The sequence below is a fragment of the Balaenoptera acutorostrata genome, chromosome 4, assembly GCF_949987535.1.
Source record: "Balaenoptera acutorostrata chromosome 4, mBalAcu1.1, whole genome shotgun sequence".
Lineage (NCBI taxonomy): Eukaryota > Metazoa > Chordata > Mammalia > Artiodactyla > Balaenopteridae > Balaenoptera > Balaenoptera acutorostrata.
The window spans coordinates 84,598,891-84,623,928 of NC_080067.1; the positions used below are offsets into that span (position 1 = coordinate 84,598,891).

The 25,038-nt window shown below is 41.6% G+C and overlaps 1 protein-coding gene across 1 annotated transcript in view; it reads left to right on the forward strand.

Annotated features, from left to right (window-relative positions):
- The first annotated feature begins 299 nt into the window (after nucleotides 1-299).
- Nucleotides 300-25,038, forward strand: part of HGD (homogentisate 1,2-dioxygenase) — a 45,669-nt gene continuing 20,930 nt past the window's right edge. Inside the window, exons 1-4 of the mRNA XM_057546124.1 lie at nucleotides 300-476; nucleotides 6,060-6,131; nucleotides 6,961-7,049; nucleotides 10,763-10,868. Of these exons, the coding sequence (XP_057402107.1) occupies nucleotides 462-476; nucleotides 6,060-6,131; nucleotides 6,961-7,049; nucleotides 10,763-10,868 (282 nt within the window). The 5' untranslated portion in view covers nucleotides 300-461. The remainder of the gene's footprint in view (nucleotides 477-6,059; nucleotides 6,132-6,960; nucleotides 7,050-10,762; nucleotides 10,869-25,038) is intronic.

A 25,038-nucleotide genomic window follows, 5' to 3' on the forward strand; every position in this document is an offset into this window, starting at 1 on the left:
TGCCCTGTTCCTTCCCAGCCTCAGTCGGGACTGAGTGGAGAAGGCTCTACCTCACACAGCAGGCCCTAACTGCCACAGTTCCTTCCGCAGAGAGCTTTAAATTCTCTGCCTTTAGTCATAAGCCTCTTTCTTTTAACTGGAACAAATCATTGGTCAACATTTACCTCAGGTGAAGAGGAGACAGTCCTCTGCAAACTCTTCAGAAACAGCCTGGGTTTCAAAACCAAAGACAGTTGTGTAAGCAGTTTGGAAACAAGCATGCTGGACTTTCTCCCTAGTGTAGCAGTTAGGAAACGCTAACTAGTTTGGCTAGTTTGAGCGACCAGCTGACCAGCGAGCACAGTGAAGCAGTAGAATAACAACATCCAGAGGTGGTTTGAAGGAGAAAGAGAAGCATTTTGACTTCATACCCTCTCTGAGCCTGGGTTTCCTGAAATTGTCACACCTGCAGCAGAAGGAAAATGGCAGAGTTGAAGGTAAGACACTATCTGGCCACTTCACTGTGGCTTCTTCAGCCACAACTCATGGAAGCGTCTGAGAATTCCAGAGCTTCAGAGTCAGAAAGAACTTAGAGAGGCCCTCGTCCAAGCTGTTGCGTTCAGAGGCTTCGCTGTGGTGTCCGTAAGCATGGCTGGGGCTGGGGGATGATAAAGAAAAGAGATGATGGTCTCTAATTGTCCATCTCTTGCCTTGCTCATTTCATATATTGTCTTGGGAATCTGTAGACGTCATAAGGGCTCTCCTCCACCATGGACAGACATGTTTCTCACCGTGTCTGTTTGCCAGCCCCTACTCTCCCACACCTCCCTGATGCTGCAGCTTCCTGGACAGCCTCCAGCCGACCAATTAGGCATGTTTAATCTATTCAGTTATTTTGAGGCTCACAATCAGCGCTTGGCCAGTAGAAACCCTAGCACTTCCTCTAGGAAATAATTCCTTTTTATTATTTAATCTTCAATTGAAAAAGATGTGTGGGTTATGTGCTACTAATGAATTAACTCATAATCTTCAAAGTAAATCTGGAGGTAGCCACTTTACCATTAAGGAAAATAAAGTTCAGAGAGATTAAGTCACTTGCCCAAGGTCACTGCTGATAGGTGATGGAGACTGGATTAGAAGTTGGGTTTGTCTGAATCCATGGCCAGGCTCCAAAAGGAGCCTTAGTGGCATCTGCTAGACTGAGTGCCTTAAAGCTAGTGTCTAAAACCATGCCTAGTGTCCACCCCAGGCCGGCATCAGTGCCCAACACATGCATGTGGACCTGAGTAGAACTGCCCAGAATGTTGACTCAAGCCAAGTGTGCCAGACTCCAGGCCTCTTTCCAGAGTTTGAGCACTTCCTGAATGCCCTTCAACTGATGCTGAGTTTGAAAATCAAACATCTCCCTAATTAACAGGGGTCCTAAAACCACTCAACACCAAAGTAAAAGAGTTTGCTTCTTTATGCCTGATCAAGAGTTAGAAACACTGAGAAAGAATTCTCATTCTTTCATTCGGCAAATATTATATGCGAATACATGATGCCACGAATTAACATAGGAAAGGCACTGAATCTAGACTAGGCGGGGCCAAGAGAAACTTCTCCAAGGAGGCTGTTCCTAAGCTGAGTCTTAGGAGAGATGTAGAAATTGACTTAACTGGAAAGGGGCTAGAGGAAACAACAGGTGCAAAGGCGCAGCACACACAGAAAGCCCTGCACGTTCTGGGATCCAAGAGTTAAATTTGGGTTGCTGCAGGGACAGCCAAGATGAGATACCCAGGATGTGGTCAGATGTATGGATCTGGATCTCAGGGGAGGGGGTAGAGCTAGGAGAATAGATATGGGAGGTCATCATATCAATGGTGGTAGTTGAAGTCTTAGAAGAGGGGGAGTGCATAAAAACTTCATTTCCTGATGAAAGGCTATGGGGAAGTTCAGCAGGGGTGGAAACATCCTTACCATTTATAAATAAATTATATCTAAAATCCTATCCTGCTGAAATTTTTAAGCAACTTATTATGCACAGCACCAGCACACCAACGTAAATTGCATGCTGATCTTTGTTCTCAATTTCAAAGGCATTTTTCCCAGGCTGCTGTCTAATCTCTGCAAGGAAAGGTTAGCTCTACAGATCACAAATCCAAACACAGAAAGCCAGATTGCATCACTCTAATCAATACACATTATAAGTTTAAAAAAATATTTCTCTGCTTTTATTTCTTCCTTTTAATGGATACGTCAACACAAAGTCTCAAATGAAATCACATTTACATAAAAGCAGCACAACTGGGGGAAGAAAATTCAAAAGATAAAATAGTAAAATTAAATTTTAAATGAACCACCCAATGTTCTTAAGTCTTCTACAAGTCCACTTCTACAAGCCTTGATTTCTTCATTTCTAAAAAACAGAGCTGTTTAACATGCAGACTTTGGGCCCCAGCACCAAATACTTTGATTCACTAGGTATGGGTCTGTATTTAACAAGCTTTGGGGGTGATTCTAATGATTAGCCAGAGATGGGACCCCATGGTCTACATAATTATTGTATTCGTTTCCTGTTTCTGTTGTAACAAATTACCACAAATTTAGTGGTAATTTAATTTAATTTTCTTACAGTTCTGGAGGTCAGAAGTCTGAAATCAGTTTCACTGGGCTTAAAGTCAAGGTGTTGGCTGGTTCCTTTTGAAGACTCAAGGGGAGAATCCATTCCCATGCATTTCCAGCTTCTATAAGTTGCCTGCATTTCTTGACTTATGGTCCCTTTCACCATCTTCAAAGTGCATCACTCATCTCTGCTTCCATCATCACATCACCTTTTCCTCTTCTATAATCAAATCTTCCTCTACCTCCCTCTCTTACGAATACTTATGATTATATTTAGGGTGCACCCAAATAATCCAGGACATCTCCCCATCTCAAGATCCTTAACTTAATCACATCTGCAAAGTCTCTTTTGCTATATAAGGGAACACTCACAAGTTCCAGGGATTAAGACATAGATATCTTTGGGGCATCATTATTCAGCCTACCGCAGTTTAGCCTACTTGCAATAATCTTCAAGTTCCCCTAACAATCTATATCCTATGTTCCCAACAAGGTTAAGAAATACTGGACTCTTTGCACAGGAGAAAAAGGTAGCTATAGTTCCATCTCTCCTGACTTCTCTCTCTTTCCCTCATGCCCAGGAAAAGGAAGTGAGGTATAGTATCTGCTCGTCCCATCAGGGTGTTACCCAGAATCAGAGTCAGGAGAAAGCACCTCATAAAACTACTCTGACAAATAAATCATATCCTGGGGACCAGGTGAAAATTAGAAAGCTGTACACTAGGGAGCTGCCAAAGAACTGATGGTACTGAAGTTACATGGAGCTCAATAATTTGTTCTTTCATTTAGAAAGGATGTGTATAATTCTCTTGGAAGGAAACAAAATTGTTTCTATGTGGGATCAAATTATTCAGAAATCTGGATTGAAGAAAGCATACAAACACACTTGCTTAATGTCAGACGTTTTTATTTTCAATTTTTCAGTATAAGGTATATTTGTATAGTCACTGAACCAGCTGGAGTTGAAAGCTTGGATTTTCACAGCTGATAAAAGTAGAGTTCAGATTCTGTCCTTGATCTCAAAGCCTTGGGAAAGCAGCTGCAGAATACTGCTTCCTTGATTCTGATACCTTCAGCAGTAAGGCACATGATATTCTAAAACTCTAACAAACTCATCTGTAATTTTTCTCTCAGGGGATTAGGAAAACCAACTGGTTTGAGAATGACTCAGCAGTTTTCACCCCCCTCTTCAGCCAATGCACCTCAGCTAAGATTGAGAAACCAATTCAGAACTCACACCTCTCTCTGAGCTGGGTGGCTCCCTTCCAAAGCACCAACTGTTCTTTCTACTTTCTTTTCTACTTTTTAAAGCAGTCTGAAGCATATGCTTTAAAATTACATATAGTAAGTCTCTTTTCCTATGTTCCCAAGGTACAAATAACCCTGGACTCTGTTCTGAGGCCAGCAGTTGCAAAGAATGGAGAAGGTTAATGAGTAAACCCACCCACTCCTGCCAGAAAGCTCAGCACTCAGACCTTCTTGTCTCTCTTTGCAGAGAGAAACAATGCTGCAGTTGAACAAAGTGAAGCCACTGTGATACTCAGTGGCTTCAGGCAAGATTGGTCTGCAATTCCATTCCACAGAACTGAAGATAATTTCGGGTCATTACCATTTCTCAGCAGCTCAGAGTCAATCTTCTTGATGGTGAGCAGGAGGTTCATTAGAGAGAAGAAAATTGTATTCAGTGGAGAGTCAGAATGCTGGATGGTCTCTGCCCTTTCCCCAAAGAAATCATTCCAAACTGCGTGCCGCTGTTAACCAATCTCTGTGGAATATAACTCACTGTTTTTAGTGCTGATAGATTTTCAAATATAAAAAAAATATTGTGTCTGGAGGCAAAAAAGAATAATTTCACTTCCATTGCTTTCTAGGTCATAACATTTCACATTTGATATTCCTTCCAAATATGGGCAGCTGTTGCCCTGATCATTGCTCACACATCCAGGTGTGTTACATCAATCTCATCCTGCTCTGAGCTGCTGAGAATTCTGGAGGGTTTATCCTCCACCCACTTACTTCCTTCTTATATCTCTTAAAGACATGTACTCAGATGGTGGCATTTCACTCACTGAGTGACACTGCACTGTCATTATCGTGGGCTAAAATTAAGTATTGATACATTTATGAGGAACAACTATGGGAAGAAAGTGGCCTTTTTTTTTGATGTTTAAGTTAGAGAAAAGGGGGTTCTAACCCTACTTAGAGCAAGATACATACACTCGTGTTAGAATAGGCTGTAAGGGGGACTTCCCTGGTGGCGCAGTGGTTAAGAATCCACCTGCCAATGCATGGGACAGGGGTTCGATCCCTGGTCCGGGAAGTTCCCACATGCCACGGAGCAACTAAGCCTGTGCACCACAGCTACTGAGCCTGAGCTCTAGAGCCCATACTCCACAACAAGAGAGGCCACTGCAATGAGAAGCCCACGCACCGCAACTAACGGTAGCCCCAACTCTCCACAACTAGAGAAAGCCTGCGTGCAGCAATGAAGACCCAACCCAGCCAAAAATAAATAAATAGAGTAGAATAGAATAGGCTCTAAGGGAAAAACTAAATCAAACAATAGATATCTACTGAGTACCTTCTATAAACCAGGCACAAGGCATATAGAGGTAAACACGATGCCATGGTTCCAGCCTTCATGGAGCTTATAAACTAGCAGAGAAGCCAGACAGTGAACAAGAACTCACAGGTGTGTTTAAGTGTTGTCAAAATAAGTTTTAGGGGCTCCGCACACTTTACTTTATTGAGAAACTCCCTTTTTTTCCTCTGGATGAAAAGTAAATTGATGACAATCAGAATGAACTCCATTGTGCCACTAAGGACAGATTCTGATCTGGCTATTCTCCTGAAAGCCACCCATATCTTCAAAACTTGTTTTCCTATATCCACATAGATGCAAATATATTTACAAGTGCTCCATAGATGAGCCAGATGATGTAGGTTTTTGCCTGCAGCGAGGCTGGTTGGAGGGCTTTTTCTCAAGGGTTTTGCTGTCAGATTGGATCCACACACTCTTTACAGCTACTTGTTTCAGCGTATGGAGGGGAAGTGGGGCTCCAACCTCAGGGAGGTTGCAAGCTAGGCCAACCAGATCTTACTAACCTGGAGTCGAGGTGATGCCTGAGCCATCTCCCCTCTCAGGAACTCCCTGATGGGCCCAGAATTAAAGAAGCTGTTCTTGGAGTGGGATAATTAAGAACAAGCCCATAAATCAACTAAGTACAGCTAAGGATGGAAAGTCCATGTAATATCCAGCACTCCTCTCCCAATTAATTGGTGGTCTTTAAAATTCACACAGAGAAATTATCTTTCCTAAATGGTTCACATGCCAAGACATAGCAAAAATGTTATGTATAGAACGTGATACACAAACATATGTGCATAAAGAAATTTTTACCTTCATAGACAGTCAAAATAGCAAAATACTCTTTAAATCCCATTAATGGTGACCTTTGTGTCTTTGTCACATGCAGTACATTTCTGGATTCGGTAATGAGTGTGCCTCAGAGGATCCTCGCTGCCCAGGTGCCCTGCCAGAAGGACAGGTATGAGTGAATAGAATATTAGGTTGGAGAACTCTGAATTATAAGAATGAATGACCAGCTTTCAGGCCAAGTGCTTCTACCCACCATCTTGAAAATTAGCCTGTGAACTGTCTAGGAGTTTCACAAATCATTAAGACAATTGGGATGCAGAACAATACAAAGGTTAAAGTTGGATAATAGTTACCTATGGCAAAGCACTTAGTCCCAAAAAAGTAACACTAAATTTAGGGCTTTCAAGAAGGTCCCCTAGGTCCAGGGTTAAGGGACTTCCTTAAAGTTCCCTTGAACAGCATCAGATATGGCAATGATGAGAAAATAATCAGTCCTTGTTAAAAAAAAAAAAAACATGTGTGCACAAAGATGTTCACACTAGTGTTGGTTACAACAGCAAAAATATGGCAAACAAAAATTTTGTCAAAAATTGTTAAGAATATTTCATGGCATGAAAAAATGCTCATGATATAGTGTTTCCTCTCTTTTTAAAGTGCTAATTATTAACAGGACTACACATATCATAGGGTTCCCATTTTGGAGGATAAGAATGGAAGGAAATATACTCATATGCCAACATTGGGTTATTTCTGGATGGTGAGATAATGGCTTATAGTTTATAAATTTTCTACAATAAGCATGTACTACTTTTCTAATCAAGGAGGAAAGTCACCTAAAACATTATTACAAGAAGGATGTATGGGTTGGAGATGGTCATGTGCAGTGAGTGGCCCAGAGCATCCCCATCCAAGACAGAATTCCCCCACTGAGTTGTTTGATGAGAAGGTGGAATGCTTTTCTGATGGAGTGATGTCATTTATTGCCTCCTTTGTTTTAGAATAATCCTCAAGTTTGCCCTTACAATCTGTATGCTGAGCAACTCTCAGGATCAGCTTTCACCTGTCCACGGAGCAGCAATAAAAGAAGGTAAAAGGATTAGGTTAATTCTGACCTGCGGTCTATGGGAGCTATGACTAGTATTTAGTGCTGCCTCCTATACCCGGGCCACAGCCTCCCAGGGTTGCCCAAGAGCCTGCTTCTAACAGGCTGTGCTCTGGGTCATAGTCAGGGGAGGATGAACCTCACCTCCAGCTAGAATCAAGTGACTGATGGAAGAAGGGGAGAGAGCAGCTGCACAGAGCCTAGAAAACAGACATGTCTAGTTCCATTTATAATTTGTTGCTTGTACTCAGAAGAAAGTGTTCCTCATAGTCTGGCCTTCCCCTGGGATTGTGCAGTTGAGTTCCAAATTTTGATTTACTTGGGAGTTTTTTTTATAATGATTAACTCAAAATTATAGAAGATTCAGTGCAATATCTTCCTCAGCTGACTAGAAGTATTATGTTCTTTGGATGAAAATGTTAGATAATCCAAGCTTGGGTTAGATGAAAGGTCATGTATTATGGCCCCTGGTGGTTTGAATTAATAAGGTTTTTTCTCCTTGGAATTTGTCTTTGCTGGAAACCAGCACATTCATTAGCACAACGTGTCATGATCCATGTTTGCTCTAATCCTACAAGCCAGGTCAATGAACTCAGTCTCTTGGTTAACTCCTTTGGGGCAGGTTGGTTTCAGTAGCTGTTGTGGTTTAGGGAAGCAGTTGAGTGTTGTGACTTAAACAAGCAGTGTCTAATTATGGGAATTTCAGAATAGGACACCTGTGTAGAGGGCTGCTGCTTATATTGGAGTTTGGGGGAGGAGGGCAGGCAGTCTTGTACTGCTCAGTGGAAGGTGATTGGGTTTGTCTCCAGCGAGTCCTCCTGAGAAGTAAATGAGATAGTGAGAACAAAAGCACCATGGACCACACAAATGATAGGTTGTTCCCCTTAGGGGTTAATCGTGCCCACTCTGGAGGCAGGCCTCCTGAGTTTAAATCCTGGCTCCTTCTCTTTCCAGCTGTGTGACCTTGGGCAGGTCATGTACCCTCCAAGAGCCTTCTGGTTTCTCATTTGTAAAAGAGATAATAATAGTACTTATCTCATAGTTGTGATGAGGATTAAGGGAAAGAACGTATGTAAGGTGCTTAGCACCTTGCCGGGTACATGGTGAGTGCTCAATTAACATTAATTATTATCATCATCATTATTGCCACAGTAGCAGAGTGTCTCCCTCCAATACAGTGTATCCCTAGGAGGCTGTCGGAAAACTGAGTGGCAGGTGCTATGCTACCATGTCAATATCAATATTGCTTCCCTCTCGATAGATCTGTAGATGGAGGGGAAAGAGATAGTTTCCCATACTTGTCAAATCAAGATTAATTCTATCACTATTTAATCATCTCTCTCTCTCTGCAAGCCCAGATAGCCAAGGTAAGGTAAGCACACAGACAATTCCTGTCTATTCTAATTTATGACAGCCTGGCCTCCATGACTATGTTCTTGACTTTATGACCCATTCACTAACTGGACACCTGGACTCCGGATTCTGCTGCCTGCCCCCATTATTCAGCAATATCTTCAGCCAGCAGGAGCAGAGCCCTGTTCCAGGAGGCTGAAAAGGAGCTGTTGGCATTTCATTAAGACGCTGGCACCATTCCCTGAATCAGAATTAAATCTCTGTCCAGGGCAGTGTAGTGCTGCCTGGGGAGTTTTATAAACTCAGCTAAAAAACAAGGGACACTAGGCATGGTTCACCCATCTGTTTAGAACTCTTCAAAGGTATCCACAAGAATTTTGTGAAAATGCTCAAAATCCCCAGTGGGAAGATGGAACCAGCCCCATCCTTAGATGAGAAAGCCTGAAATTCCTACATTTAGTCACTATTCATTCAAGCCACAGAATTCAGGAACTCCCCCACCCCCACCCACAAACTATCAGAGAGTATATCTATCAGGGGTTGATTTTTATCTGATTAGTTAGCTGATCCCTTAGGTCCTGAGAAGGTGAGAGCCAGGACAGAGATTGTAGGAAATCTGGACCATCAAAAAAACCCAGATGATTAGGGGTAGGCAGATAGACAATTCAACACACATCTAGTAAGTGAGCACCTATTGTGTGCCAGGCATTCTGGGTACATAAACTCTGAATCCTCACAACAATCCTAGGAGATAAGGATGAGGAACATAGGATCAAGAAAGTTTTGGGAATTCACTGGAGATCTGGTGGTTAGGACTCTGAGCCTTCACTGCTGAGGGCCTGGGTTTGGTCCCTGGTCAGGGAACTAAGATCTCACAAGCCACACAGTGTGGCCAAAAAAAAGAAAGTTTTGTAACTTGCCCAGGATCACACAGTTGGTTCTAAAATACACACACACGTGTTCTCAATTCCGTATAGAACCTAGAGAGGCCTAGTTAATTCATGGCCCGAAGTCCAATGTCTGAGATTACTTCACGTAGAGCTAGAGGAATCAAAAGAAAACTGAACAAATCTAGCTAGCCCTTTAATCTCCCAAATGGCTCAGTGTAGGGCCAGGTCAATTCCACCCCCTTAAGTAGACTGTCCTGGGGCTTAAAGGGCCAGAGCTTGTTCAAGCAGGTCTGGTCTTCCATTGCCCCAAGTGGTGTTCCTCTTCCTGCTGTACCCTGTCAGGGTAACAGCCTCTGAAAGGACTTGGGTCCCTCTTAGTGAGGTTCAGTGTCCCTCTCAGCTTCTGGATGGTTCTCCTCCTGGTGTCCTTCAGGGTTCCTTCATCAGAGTCTTCTCTTCCTGAAACAAAGCCAGAAATGTACTATAAGAAAGTAAAGATGGATGCTCTTATAATTTTAGATATGTTAATTTCCTAAACATCTTACAAATTAACATCAAAAAGACAACCCAATAGAAAAATGGTAAAGGACTTGGGCAAGTAATTTATAGAAAAATTCCAAGGGACCAATAAACATACAGATTCTCAACCTTACTCATAATAATGGTAATACAAAATAAAAATGAGATAGTATTTTTCACCTACAAGGCCAAAATTATTAATAATACCCCCTATTTGTAAAGATGTCGGTGATCAGGCACTCTCACACATCAGTGCTGTGAGAATAAAGTGGTACAACAATTTGGCAATTTTTCTTATTATGCATTGGAAATATCTTAGAGATTGTACAAGAAAATTGCTAAGTTCTGATGCCTCTGAGGATTGGCTCTGAAGAAATTGGAGGAGAAAGCCATCTACGTCTACCTTTTGAGACTTTTTAAATTACTTGAATTATTTTTATCACTGGCATGAATTACTTCTATAATTTTAAAGAAGAAAATTGATTTATATTTCAAAAATGACAAAGAAACCACCCATATTGTCTCAATCTGTGAAGGATTTGTTGTCCTCACTTTCCAGAGCCAGAGCAAGGATTAGTATCCAATATGTACATAAGCTAATGTTTTCCTGTGGATTTGCCTGCACAGATATCCCTCAAGGTACTTTCCCTTCCTTTATAGTTGTCATTGGGAAAGGCAATTCTTTTTTTGTCAGTATGGAAATAACCAAGGGCTACAGGCTCAATTTGAAGAGTGATGGATCGTGTGGAAAGGTGAGAAGAGGCCAGGGCTATGGGCAGCAGTGGCTATTAAGAAATGATGCTGTGTCATTGCTTCTCACATTAAAACCCACAGATCATTGTTGACTTGAGCATCTTCCTAATAGTATTTCCTGAGCCAGTCTGTGCATTACTCATAACATCACCCTAAGGCTTATGTGTCCTTGTTTCCCCCCAGCTGGCTATATAGGATTCTACCTTCGGTTTCTCACAAGCCTTTTGAATCCATTGACCAAGGCCATGTCACTCACAACTGGGATGAAGTTGATCCTGATCCTAACCAGGTAACCTGGTCCTGTGAATTGGAGAATAGCATGTATCCAAAGCCTTAAGTACAAACATTTAAGTCTAACCTGGGTCTTTGAGAAATTACACAGATTTTTAAAATAAATGCTAAAGTGTATCTGTTCTTTTGCTCAAACTTGGGTAGGAATTTTGGAATTGATTGACTGTGCCTGTGCACGTGTGTGTGTGTGTGTGTGTGTGTGTGTGTGTGTGTGTGTGTGTATAAGCTTTCGTTTTTCTAGCCTAATGGCTTTAGGAGTGCCCCAGTGAGTTGAATGAATGGAAATCATATAGGCTGGTGAAAATACATCTACACACCCGTAGGTTGGTTGGTTTGTTTTTTTTTGTTTTTTTGTTTTTGGTTGGTTTGTTTTAATCTAAACTCACCAGAGCATACTGAAAACACATTCAACACTTATGCCTCTGAAAAGAGGCCTCTGATATAGAGAAGAGAGGCTTGTTGTCTGACCTGGATTCTATAAGTCTAGTGTCACCTAGGAACTTCCATTCCTTGCCTAAGAGTTTCCTTCTTTTGGTCTAGTGACAAATGGGCTTTCCCTCTGCATATCAGTATTATTTATGTACTCTACTTTCAGTAACAAGACAGACCCATTGCTATAAAGGACTGAGCTGCTTTTTTTTTTTCTTTACCTTTTGAACACCCCAGAGTATTCCCTTTGCCCCTGAGTTTAGGTACGTGTCACTGATCGCAAGAGCATAATGCAGGAAGGAAAACAGACGTGGGTTTGCATCCCTGGCCCTCTACTTGTCACTGTGTCTTTGAGCTACAGTGTTTCACCTGTAAACTGGGATAATCATGACATCTGCCATGCAGTGCTGTTTTGTGAAGTTTACTTGACAGAACAGGTGGTGAACATGCTTCGCCCAGTGCCTGGAACACAGTAGGCAAGAACCATGACTCTGATACAGCCATTTTGATATATTCACTTAAAGGCAGTGATAGTACATGTAAATCTCAGAATTTATATTCAGGTAATTTTTTTTTTCATTTTATATTTTTTTGAATTCTGAGGTCTCCATCTGCCAAACTGGCAGAAAACAACTTCTTCTCAGTCTTCCCTGAGAATCTCTGGGGTTTTTTTTGGTTGTTTTGGTTTTTTTATAGTTTTATTTATTTATTTTTATCTTTGGTTGCCTTGAGTCTTCGTTTCTGCGTGAGGGCTTTCTCTAGTTGCGGCAAGTGGGGGCCATTCTTCATCACGGTGCGCGGGCCTCTCACTATCGCGGCCTCTCTTGTTGCGGAGCACAGGCTCCAGGCTTGCAGGCTCAGTAATTGTGGCTCACGGGCCTAGTTGCTCCGCGGCACGTGGGATCCTCCCAGACCAGAGCTCGAACCCCTGTCCCCTGCATTAGCAGGCAGAGAATCTCTGGTTTTAAACAATGCCAAAGTAGGACTTGGGGTTGGGCCATGCTGGTTGGTCCTCTCTCACTTGGTGGTGTTGAGATGCCCATTGTTCTGCTGCTATCGTGTCAGGCCTGGGCATGGAATCATCTGCAAGATACTTCTAGTCCTGTTGTCCCAGACATGCCACACAACCATTTCTTCCTTCTGGGAGTTGCTAGGACATAGGCTCAAGGGTCCCCTCTGTATTCAAAGTTCACACAAATTGATCAGTCTCTCTCCCTCCCCTTCCCTCCACTCTCCTCCCCTTCCACAACTCCTTCCCACAGCCCAAGGAAATCTTCTGTTTCCTGTTGGTTTACCAAGATGTTTGGTCTATATACCTGCTAATCCCCTTCCCTTAAATGCTTAGACTTTTTGTAGAACAAGACAGAATAATTTAGAGTCACTTTTGGTTTCCTGCCCTGCTCCATCTTTTCCCTAATTATGGAAATCTCAGAGAACAAAGTAACTGCTTGAGTGCTACTCACCCCTCTCCAACAGGGACAGGAAGAGAAGCCTTAAGAGTGGAAAAATATGTGAGTTAGCAACATACAGTATCATCCACCTCACAGTCATTTTGAAACCAAGACATCCTGTTTAAATAACTGACCTTTAAACTTGTATGAAGTTTAGTGCATGAAGCAGACATCCTCCCCGGTCTACCACTGGCCTATATATGGCCTTTGAGCCTGTGGGAAAAGGCAGCCCAATCCCCAACCCTGCGGGCACAGTCCCCTGCTGAGACACTGCCCCTTTCCACTTCAGCAGATCAGGGCCCTGTGCTGGACACAATTTGCACAGCCAACCTGTGGACCCCATCTTTACCTGTCTGAGTCTCACCTGGGATCCTAATCCAATCCCATACATCCTTCTCTCCCACACTCTGGGGTTAGGAACCCATCTGGCAGACACACTCATTTAATCATTTACCTCACTCATTTAACCATTTACTTCCCCACTCATCTCACAAAAGGCCATACATCATTCTATCCAAAGTCACTGTTCATTCTTTGAGAATCTGCTTGACTCCTCAATGGGTTACATCTCAGATTCTCCAGTTTCTCTCTTAGAGTTACAATGGTCATACTTGTTTGTTTTAGATTAATAAATAGACCTGACTGCTTAATAATAGGACTCCATCTTTCATTAGAAAAAATAAAGGATGGTTGCCTATACCTCTATAGGATTCTTGGTCAGGCTAAAAATTAAGCATTTATTATATACTAGCTTTGGAAGGTTGAGAAGCTATTTGAACCACAGTAAGTTTTCTAATTCTTTTCTTCAGGAGGCAAAGAGAATCCCCAATTAAGTTTCTGACAGTTCTCTCAAGTAGAGCCAAATCTCATATTATACAAAGGAACAGCGTGGCCGTAAAGTCAGCAAGTAAGACAAAAATTAAGTACAAACAAAATTATCTCTGAAAAATCCCTTAAATCACCCATAAAGTATAGGATACATGGCTTTGTGTGTGCTACTTTGTATGGTAATTCGTATGCACACTAAATTTGAGAACCATTGAACTAAATTTGAGAACAATTGAGCATTGACTAAAAGAGAGATTATAGACAAAATCTGTAGGCAGATGTTTGGGAATTCAAATTGTGGAGCCCTTAAGGTAACCATCGACCAGTGGTGTATAGGGTGGAGAGGGGAGTTCCAATGCCTCTGCCTGCTCATATCACCCACACAGTTATCTAAGTCTCTTTATACATCATCATAGATTTGTGCGTGGTTGTGTGGGCAACAGTGGAGCCACACCTATATCATTTTGTTTGGGGTGGGGAGGTGAGGTTTTAAACCTAACCTTCAAGGAAAATGTGAGTGTGATGTGTAATATGTAATATGCTCAGTAATATCCTTTTATTATATAATATTATTATTGCTATGACTACTATCAATACATTTTTTTAAACATGAATACAACACTTCACAATGATTATTTGGGGGTACAAGTGGCTTATCCATGGAAGCTAACCTCATTCTGATAGAATTTTTCTGGTTTTGTCTTATTATAAAGGTAATGTATACTTATAAAAACTTAAATGATATAGAAATTAACAAAGTAGAAAATGGAAATCTCACCCCATATGTGAGAGTCAAGTACATCAGTTGTGCATGTTAATTCATTACTTCATAAGTAGTTAACATAGATTTAGAGAGAGAAGTTTGAGGAAACTGCATTTAAAAGCCTGAGTTAATGTAAAGGCATCAAAATAGCTGCATCAGAAGTTTCTGCTTGCTTTCTAGCAGAACCTCAATACATATTTGTTTCCTTCTCCCCTTCCCCATTTCCTTGCTTTGCATTTTTCCTTGAACTTGTTACCTTCCTCCGGTTTTGAATCTTTCAGGTGCTTTCTACATAGTGGCCACCAAATGTATTTCTTCTGCAGTATTTCCCCTGCTCATTTTCAATGTTGTGCTCACACATGTTGGGACAGACGTGCCCCAGAACTCTATCGTGCCTCTTTGGACACCAGCTCCATCAAGGTAGAGGTTTATCCTCCGCCCGCTCTGTAACCTACACCTGCCATCCTGCTTCCCTTGTCCTGATACACACCCTGGCTGTTCTTGCAAAATCTATCCTTTTGTCTTTTCATTTACACCTTCTTGACAATTTAATATCTCTTTCTAATTTTATGCTTCATTAATTAACCACAGCAATCTGCATTCATCACTTCCCCCCATCTCCTTGTAACCTCTTCCAAATATGTACTCCATACTCAAAGAAAAAGTCTGAGAAAATTATATTTAGATACACATCTGACAGTTCTTCTCAGCTGAAACCTGTAGAGTAGGTATGTTTTCACCTATCACAGACCAAATCCAATGCTTCATCAGCTTCACCAACTCCCACATTAGTCATCTCTGGGAATTTGAGAACATGAGAATTACTTAATATTTCCTCCAAGGGAGCATTATGGGATATGCTACCATCACCGTCATCTTTGATACCCTCCCAGGAATATTGGAAACTATGCCCCCAAACCTTCATTTTCTTTTAGGGTATATTTAATTAATCATCTAAGAATTAATGCAAACTGTTTTTGAGTGTATTTAGATTCAGCTGTGGACATAACAAGTTCAATCCATTAATATCTCACATAGGAAATATACCTAATTTTGTTCATCATGCACCTTCCTCTAACTTCTGGAATCCCAGAATTTAACAAACAAATCTACATCTAATTTAACTGTGAGTTTACAGATTTCAGTTAGCATTCCTGAATCAGATTTCCTCTTTTAAATGTCAGAGTCCTTTAAAGTTTATCTTTGTTATCACTACAGCCCTAATGTCTTAATTGTTGGAAAGTCAGACTCTTGACCCAGTTAAGCCTCAGCTGAGGAAATCACCTTTTAGTTCTCAATCAATATCATTTGGACCAAGTGAGAAACACCTCAAAGCTAATTAAAGATTATATCATAAAATTCCCTCTGCCTCCAGGACATACAAATTATCAAAAATGTTTCAAAACAATACATCCTTAGTCGGTGTTTGATGCCTTATTTGTCAAACTCTTTAGATCTCACTATCCTAAAAGCCCCCTCCCTCCAAAAATGTCTTGGATTTCCCACCTCTTTAAGCTTTTGCCCAAGTCTCTCCTATTCATAGCAACTTCTTGAGAAAGTAACCTAAGCCCAGTTTATCACTGCTATTCACTCCTAACCCTTTGCAATTCAACCTGCCCAGATCACTCTGCTGAAAGTATGTATACCTTCTTTAAACAACAGTAATGCACCCCTTACCATTAATACATGTTTTTATTCAAAACTTACATAAAAGTGTCAATGCCTAATAATCCCACCAATGCAGAGTTAACCACTTCTAGTGTTTTGGTTTCTTTCTTTCCAGTCTTTTTCTTTGCATATATATGTAAATAAATAAGGTCTGGGGGCTCATGTAGCCAGAGACCAAAAGTAATTGAAAATAATCCCAATCTTCATTTGCTTCTCCTGAAAACCTTAAGGAGCATCCAGGCTATGACCCACAGCAACACTTTTCAAAATCCCCTTCCCCCAATTTTTCCTAGACTCCAACCCTCTCACACCTCTTGTCTTCCCCAAGCTCCTCAGGCCTGGACCACTTGTTCATGGCTTGCCTCTGCCTGCCCCTACCTTCTGCCTCTAGAAAATGACAAAGTGTAAGTCCTCATCCCATTTTCCCAGGACACACATACACACATACACACACCCACCCACCCACCCACACACACACACACACACAACATTGATCTACATGGTGAGACTGGAGTTCAAAGGACTGAGGGAGTGGGAATGAGCAAAGCAGAATTTTCCATAGGGAGCAGGGAAGGGAAGGGGAAGAGGCTGTGCATACTCTTATATTAATGCTGTTTATGTCTGTCTTTCTCTATCTGACTTACTTCACTAAGTAGAGATTATCATACTACTTATATGTGGAATCTAAAATATGATAAAAATGAATTTATTTATAAAACAGAAACAAACTCACAGACAGAAAACAAATTTATGGTTACCAAAGGGGAAAGGGGGAGGAGGGATAAGTTGGGAGTTTGGGATTAGCAGATCCAAGCTACTATATATAAAATACATAATCAATAAGGTCTTACTGTATAGCACAGGGGACTATACTTAATATCCTGTAATAAACCATAATGGAAAAGAATATGAAAAAGAATATATATACATATATGTGTATAACTGAATCACTTTGCTGTACACCAGAAACTAACACAACATTGTAAATCAACTATACTTTAATTTTTTAAAAAGTAGTTACATATATATTTACTGTAAGTACAGTCATTCTCTAATACAGTTTTACGTTCTGGTTTTTTTTTATTTATTTAAACATCATATTTTGTGCCCTTTTCCATGTCTTTTTAAACTTTTTGAGTGTAGATGATTTTTCATAATTCCTCTATTGTCAGATATTTAGATTGTTTCCAGTTTTACTATTATAAATCATCCATGGCTAAATACAATCCTTTTCTCCTCAATGTCCCAAAGCCTGGAACAGTTGACTTCCCTCTTTTCTTTTATTTTTTTATTTTATTTTATTTTTTTAACATCTTTATTGGAGTATAATTGCTTTACAATGGTGTGTTAGTTTCTGCTGTGTAACAAAGTGAATCAGGTATTCATATACATACACCCCCATATCTCCTCCCTCTTGCATCTACCTCCCATCCTCCCTATCCCACCCCTCTAGGTGGACACAAAGCACCGAGCTGATCTCCCTGTGCTATGCGGCTGCTTCCCACTAGCTATGTATTTTACATTTGGTAGTGTATATATGTCCATGCTATCTATTTTACATTTGGTAGTATATATATGTCCATGCCACTGTCTCACTTGGTCCCAGCTTACCCTTCCCCCTCCCCTGTCCTCAAGTCCATTCTCTATGTCTGTGTCTTTATTCCTGTCCTGCCCCTAGGTTCATCAGAACCATTTTTTTAGATTATCCTCTTTTCTTCCTGGATCTCTGTCGTTTCCTGTGTTCTGTGACATTGTGTAAACCTGCAAAACAGGCCATCTCCAAGGTCCTGAACTAGACTCTCTTGCCCCTGCCCTGTCTCCATCATCCTCCTGGGAGAGAGGGAAGTACTTATTCTCTCCTGCTCCTCACTTCCTCTTCCTTCTTGTCTTTCTTACCTTCTTTTTTTCTTCTCTTTCTTTTCACCCCCATCAGCCCTTCCCCTCTGTATTTGTTTGCTAGGGCTGCCTTTACAAAGTACCACAGACTGGGTGGCTTAAACAATAAAGATTTATTTTCTCACAGTTGTGGAGGCAAGATGTCTGAGTTCAAGGTGTCAGCAGCTGGGTTTCTTCTGAGGCCTCTCGACTGGCTTGTAGTTGGCTATCTTCCCCTGTGTCTTCACATCGTCTTCCCTCTCTACGTCTCTGTGTTCAAATTTCCTCATCTTACAAGGACACATCATGCTGATCAGAGCCCACCCAAATGACCTCATTTTAACTTAATCACTTCTGTAAAGACCCTATCTCCAAATACAGTTATATTCTGAGGTACTAGGGGTTTGGACTCCAACATACGAATTTTGGGGAGAAGACAGTTCGGCCCAATTCTCCCTTTGCCTCCTCCCCTTTCCTTCCAATTATCAGTTAGTGAGTCCCACTTTCATTGGACTCTGTTTTAGAGATGAAGGGTTAATTGCTGCTTATAAGAAATACCCAGCTTTGGTGAACTAAGAGGAGGAATTCTTTGAGCAGCAGGGGGGTTTTCTAGCCCACTTCACTTCCCACCTATCCCCACATGTATACATCTCTGCAGGTAGAATTATAGATATCTAACTTCACCCAACATAATTTCAGCCCAAAGCTTGGTATAACCTGGTAGACCATGTTGCAGGAAGTCAGTCCCACCACTTGGGTTTGGAAGCTATTCTGGGGCTGCCTTCACTGTAGAACCTCATTTATACTCCAGCATCCACTTCTTCTCCCTCTCGCCATCTTCCACATCTCCCATGTTTTACTTTTTAAAATCTAACGAACATCATTCGTTCCCATGACATTAACTATTACCTCTCTGCAATATGTTTTACAAATCTCCCCACCAACTTCAAACCCCACAGGGGACATTGCCATGTGTGTGTCCCAACTCAACAGGATCCATACTGAAGACATCATAGTCCCATCCAAACTTTCCTCTCTCTCTGGCTTCTCTAGGTCTGTTAATGACACAACCATTCTTTCACATTCAACCTGCTATTACCCCTCCCCTCCACCACTCAGCCAATCCTTAGAGTCATCTTTGAGAACTTCTTTCTCTCTTTACATTGAATTAGGTGCCATGTCTATAGAATGGTGATTCCCATCTACATAAAAGTTACCAGGGTGACTTGTTGAAAATGTAGATTCCCCGGACTCCCCACCCAGAGATTCTAATTCAGTAGGTCTGGGATGATGCACAGGAGCCTCTCTAGATGATTTCCATTCAGATTGGCTCTGGACCACACTTTAAGAAACACTGCTGTAGCATTTGCTCCCAAGATGTCTCTGGTATCTGTATTCTTCTTCCTTTTCTTCACACCCCTGGTTTGGACCTCTTTTCCTCTTACCAGGACTGTTAAAATGGCCTCCTAACTGATCTATGTGTCTTCCCACCCTATCCCTCACATTGCTGCCAGACTCAACTTACTAAATTATCTTTCAAAAATATTTAAATCCTGGGGCTTCCCTGGTGGCGCAGTGGTTGAGAATCTGCCTGCCAATGCAGGGGACACGGGTTCGCGCCCTGGTCTGGGAAGATCCCACATGCCACGGAGCAACTGGGCCCGTGAGCCACAATTACTGAGCCTGCGCGTCTGGAGCCTGTGCTCCGCAACAAGAGAGGCCGCGACAGTGAGAGGCCCGCGCACCGCGATCAAGAGTGGTCCCCACTCGCCGCAACTGGAGAAAGCCCTCGCACAGAAACGAAGACTCAACACAGTCATAAATAAATAAATAAAAGAACGTGAATTTCTAAAAAAAAAAAAAAAAAAAAAATTTAAATCCTGTCATTACCTCTCCCTCCCACTGCCCAGCCAATCAAGTGCAGGCCCCCATGACAGGTGACTCTTATTGAATCTTTCAAGCCCTTCCCTCTCTTCCATGTCCTCTACCCATCAGCCACACTGGAAACTTCACCATTCCAGGACAATACTCTAAATTTTCTTGCCTGGGTGCTTTATTCTCTTTCATCTACCTAGAATTTTCTCTTCTTCCCTCACAAGTATCCACCCATCCAAATGCCACCCATAATTTAAGACTCATCTTAAATACCACCTTCTTCATTGAACTCTTTCAATATTTCTCAGAGTATTTGAGAGTAGGATCTATGTCTCCATCATTTTCATATAACCTGCAGTGTCCAGCACATGCCTTCTTCCAAACGGTAGAATCACAAGTATTTGTTGAAGTAACTCCCTGATAGCTCAGATCCCATCATCCTATAAATAGACTAGATTACATTTCTCTAAATGCATTCACTGGCGCTTGCCAACACCACAGTGCACATTGCCCTTTTCAGCCCTTTTGGACAGTTTGCTGGCTCTTTTTAAGTACATCTCCATCAACTTGCATTTCACTGCTTGGAAAGATGTTGAAGCTGTATGCAAACCAGATTATTTTATTGTGTGTGTCTCTTATTGCTCGTGTGTAAGAATGTTAAATATGCCCTGTACCAGGAATTATTCCTGAGGGAACATTCCTGCTTATATTTCTCTTCCAGAGTCATTTCCAGTTATCCATTTCCTTGTTTTTCAATCATGAATTTCCCATACTTGCAGGGTCTTCTTGTTCCCTGAGGGCAGAGACTGTCATGTTCACCTCTGGTACCTAGCACAAAACCTGGCACACGGAGTGGTACAATAAATCATTTGAATGAGTTAATATATAGGGATTGGACAAGAATGCTGACTTTGAAGGACCTTAGCAGGATTTGGGTCCCAGGAGTCAGACTGGGCCAAGACAACTCAGCACCAGAGGAACAGTAGATAAGGGCCCAGATTAGAAGACCAAGTACAAGACCATTAAAAGGAGGCAAAGCCTGGGTTCAGGAGCCATGGAGATCATGAATGGTTTGGAAAGCAGTTCAAGACAGGCTGAGATTAAAGAGCTCAGGGTTTAGGTTGCTAAGGGAGGCTGAGAAATTGTTGGTATCAGTTCTTAGTAAAGAAAACTTAACTGCTCTAAACCATTTGTCTTGTCACTCTAAAATAGAGATAATAATTATGGGAGCCTTAGAGGGTTGTTGTGAGAATTAAATGTCATCCAACAAATATTTATGGAGTGACTACTATGTTTCATGCTCTGGGTGCTGAATAATGGATATAAAACCCTTAGCTTTACCCTCAAGGGCAAGGTCAAATAGGAATCCAGGTTTCTATCCATGAAAAAATGTCATCTAAATACTATGCTGGCTCATCTTTTTTTGTCTTCTCATGAAAGACTTTTAAAAGTCTAAACAAACTACAGTGATTTGAATCTTCCTTACCTGTGCTCTTACCTATTACCTCTAAGACCGCCAAAGAGTCGCTCAAAGCCTGATTTCCCTCCACATAAATTATGTTGCCTTTTTCCTCAAATTCTAGATTTGCTGAAGAATTTAATGAGCCACTGTTTTATTTTATCCCCCTGTCCCATCTTCCCTAGTCTGGGCTGAAACTCACTGTAGTGCATTACCCTGGACCTCTCCTAGCCATAGCTGCTGCTAACAACTGTTTGCATATTATGATCACAAAAGCATCTACAAGTTACTTCCAAAATCTTGGATAGATGTTATCAACTTCTAATGATATGTCTACCTCTAGCCCACCAATGTTGTTGAGAGTATCCAACTCATCCAATCTAGTTGAGTCCAAGGCAGCTTTGGAGGGAATCTCACGTAGTGTTGAAGGTGATACTCAGATCATCCAGTACACCTCGCAATCTTCTGACTTTGGAAATACTGAGTCCAATTCTTTGGTTTCATTTACATCCTTGAGCATGAATTTCAAATCCTGATCATTAAATATTGCCACTGATTCTCCTACTCCTTTGGTAACCTTAAATAATTTTTAATTCTAACTTTAGTCTCTGTTGAAGATGCTTTCCAAATTATTTTTGACCGTCTCACTTCTAGTAAGAGTTTATTTTCCAATAGAATTTGCAGACCACAGCTGCAAAATATGTGAAGCAATGATAGAACTGAAAGGAGAAACAGAGTTAATCCACAATTATAGTTGGAAACATCAACACCTCTCTCTCAACAGTTGATAGAACAACTGGACAGAAAATCAGAAAGGATATGGAAGAACTGAGGGGTTTTCACATGTATAAAGAACTGACATATTTTAGAAACAATCTCAGGACTTTCAGAAACATTTGTCAATTTACTAGCTATTGCCTGAATGCCATTTTGACTTCCAAAAGTCTCACAAATTTGCTTTAGTCTTGTTCTTTGAGATATTAGCAATGTTCTCAGTGTCTTATATTTGTTCATTCATTCAATCATTCAATACACATATATTAATATCCACTATAGTCAAGACATTGTATTGGGTACTTCAATTGATTTCATTGTTTTTGAAATGTTAATAATTGAATTCTGTGTGGGGGTTTCTTTAGCAATAATATATAATATAAACAAAATTAACTGTTAAAAAGCTATAGAATTAAATCAGTTAATAAGCATCCAGTGACTTACCAGAAGTCACAGAGTAAATAGGAACAGAGGCAGCAGCAGAACCCAGGTCTCCTGGCTCAGCCCAGTGCACAGTCCCCTTGGGCTGGCCTTAGATCAGAGGGTTACTGCTCCATAGCATGCAGTTAGTCTGAACATCTGGCTTTAGCAGGAGATGTTTCCACTCTCCACTCCATAGCCTCCTCCTGTTTATCCTCTCCTCAAATTTCCCTCCCTACATTCAACATGATATTGCACCAAAACTCTTGACCCAAATCTCTTACCTGAAGACTCAAAGCTGGCTTCTTCTTGTGGGTACTGGGTTTATCAGAACTACCTTGGGGTCTTTATTATTGTTCATGATATGCTGAGTATAGGTCCTGCACAATCTTCTGCCATCAGACTCAGCAGATAAATTACTCCTTTCCCTATACCATCTCCATTATCTGAAGGGCATCACCTTTTGCATTAGAGAAGGTTCTTCAAGACCACTGCCTCATCCAGGATGTGGGCTCTGTTGAAGGCATGTTACCTACATCATCATGTAGGTGCCCTTCCACCTTCCACTCCAGGCTCTCTCTCCTCATGACTGATGTGCTACAGAAGACTTTGAAAAACTGACCAGCAAAAACCTAACCAAACCAACCCATTGGCCTCTCTGGTTCAGTCTTTCCTACTCAAAATGTACCAACCTCTTCTCTAGGGGCCAGGACTTTATTTCTACCCACAACAGGTATTTTTAATTTCAGGGAGATCTACAAAGGTGCTGTCTTGCTGTCAAACCCAAGTTCATGTACCTGATGCACAGTGAGGCTAAACAAAATGAGATGTCAGAGTTTGGAGCATAGAAAGATTTATTGCAAGGACCAAACAAGGAGGAAAGGTGGCTCATGCTCAAAAGGGCCAAACTCCATGATGATTTCTGGGGAAGAGTTTTTAAAGGCAAAATTTGGGGTGAGGACTGCAGGGTGTGTGACTTTCTTCTGATTGGTTGGTGGTGAGGTAACACAGTGGTGTCTCTGGAATCTCAACCTTTTGGTTCCAACCAGTCTGGGGTCTAAGTGCTTGTTGTCAGCATATAGTCACCATCTTCCACTGGGTAGGGGTCTTAATTTCTGCAGAACAACTCAAAGATATGCATCAGATACAGACATGTATATCCCTTGAGGAGGAACCAGGAGTCCTGTGACTCTCTCTTCTTAAGCCTGCTCTTTGGAGCTCAGAGAAGGCCTAGCAAACTAAAGCCTTTTTTTTTTTTTTCTACAAACAAGAAACAGGGGACACCTGGGAGGACCCTGCAGGGTCCTGCTCAGTTTCAGTCTCGGTGCAACAAACCAGGTAGTGCTTTCCTATTACTGGGATTCTCTCTTGCTTACTTGCTCCCTTTTGTTTATTTCTCTTTTTTCTTTCTTCTCTCTCTTTTCTTGCTCTTCTTTTTCCCTTAGGTTTGCAAACCTTAGACTTGTATTATTTAAACATCCTTGCTATTTGGTAACTGGCCCTAGATACAACAATTTAGTTGATTGACTGATTGGTTGGTTGACTAAGTGGACTTTTCTGAACATGAACATGAACAGCAATACAAAAATCACAGGCTCTCTGGGTTGGGTGTGCTGATTCTTAAACCATAGCTGCACATTAAAGTTTTTTTATAAGACAGAGCTTTTATAAAATACTGATGCCTGGACCTTACCTCCTCAATCAGAACTAAGATTCTGATTTAATTTGTTTTGGGGTCTCAAAGACTCTCTGGGTGATTCTCATGGCTTGCCAGGGTTTAGAATCTCTGGATAGATCTAAAAGGTTGCCCAGGTAACCATTGATCGGATACTTAAATCCCTTCCATTGGGAAATCTAGAATGATGACTCCTCTTAGAACCAAGATTCTATGTAGTATTATCTTCCAGACAATCTTCCTGGGTGTACAAACTCTGTGCTGCTACTAAACAGGGAAGCAGCAGGTAATGGTTCATGGTAAACCAAAACCCCCTTCAAAAAGCCAGCAGCGCTTAGCTGTGGCCCTGGCTGATGTCGGGGGAATATCCTCCTAGGTCAATGGTGCTCGACCAGGGAATATTTGTCCCCCAGGTGACATCTGACAATGTCTGGAGATGTTTTTGGCTGTTATAACTTGGGGGAGTGCTACCAGCATCCAGTGAGTAGAGGTCAGGGATGCTGCTAAACATCCTGCAATGCACAGGACAGCCCCTGCAACAAGAATTGTCTGACACAAAATGTCAGTAGTGCCAGAGTTGAGAAACCCTTTCCTAGATCCTTGATCTCAGGTTCCCCCCACTCCCCCAGGAAATATCATCCTCAGTGGAATTAGTCCTAAACCTTTTCCTTCTTTCTGAAGCATGATTTCAACAATGTTTTTCAAATCAACATCTTACATTCTTTTCAAGTAGTCCCAGAATGTGATAATCCTGCTTTGCTTTTAAGAAATAAAGGCTGCTGCCTGACTGTGTACATCAGACAGGCAGGATCACACCAGCGCTGCCTTTTCCACGTGCTGCTTCCGTTCCCACCCAGCTGCCTCTCTGGACTACAGAATGAGCTGAGCCCCATGACCCACTGGAGGGCCTGCCTGGCCTGCCTTGACCAGACACTGCAGCCAGTGGAGCCA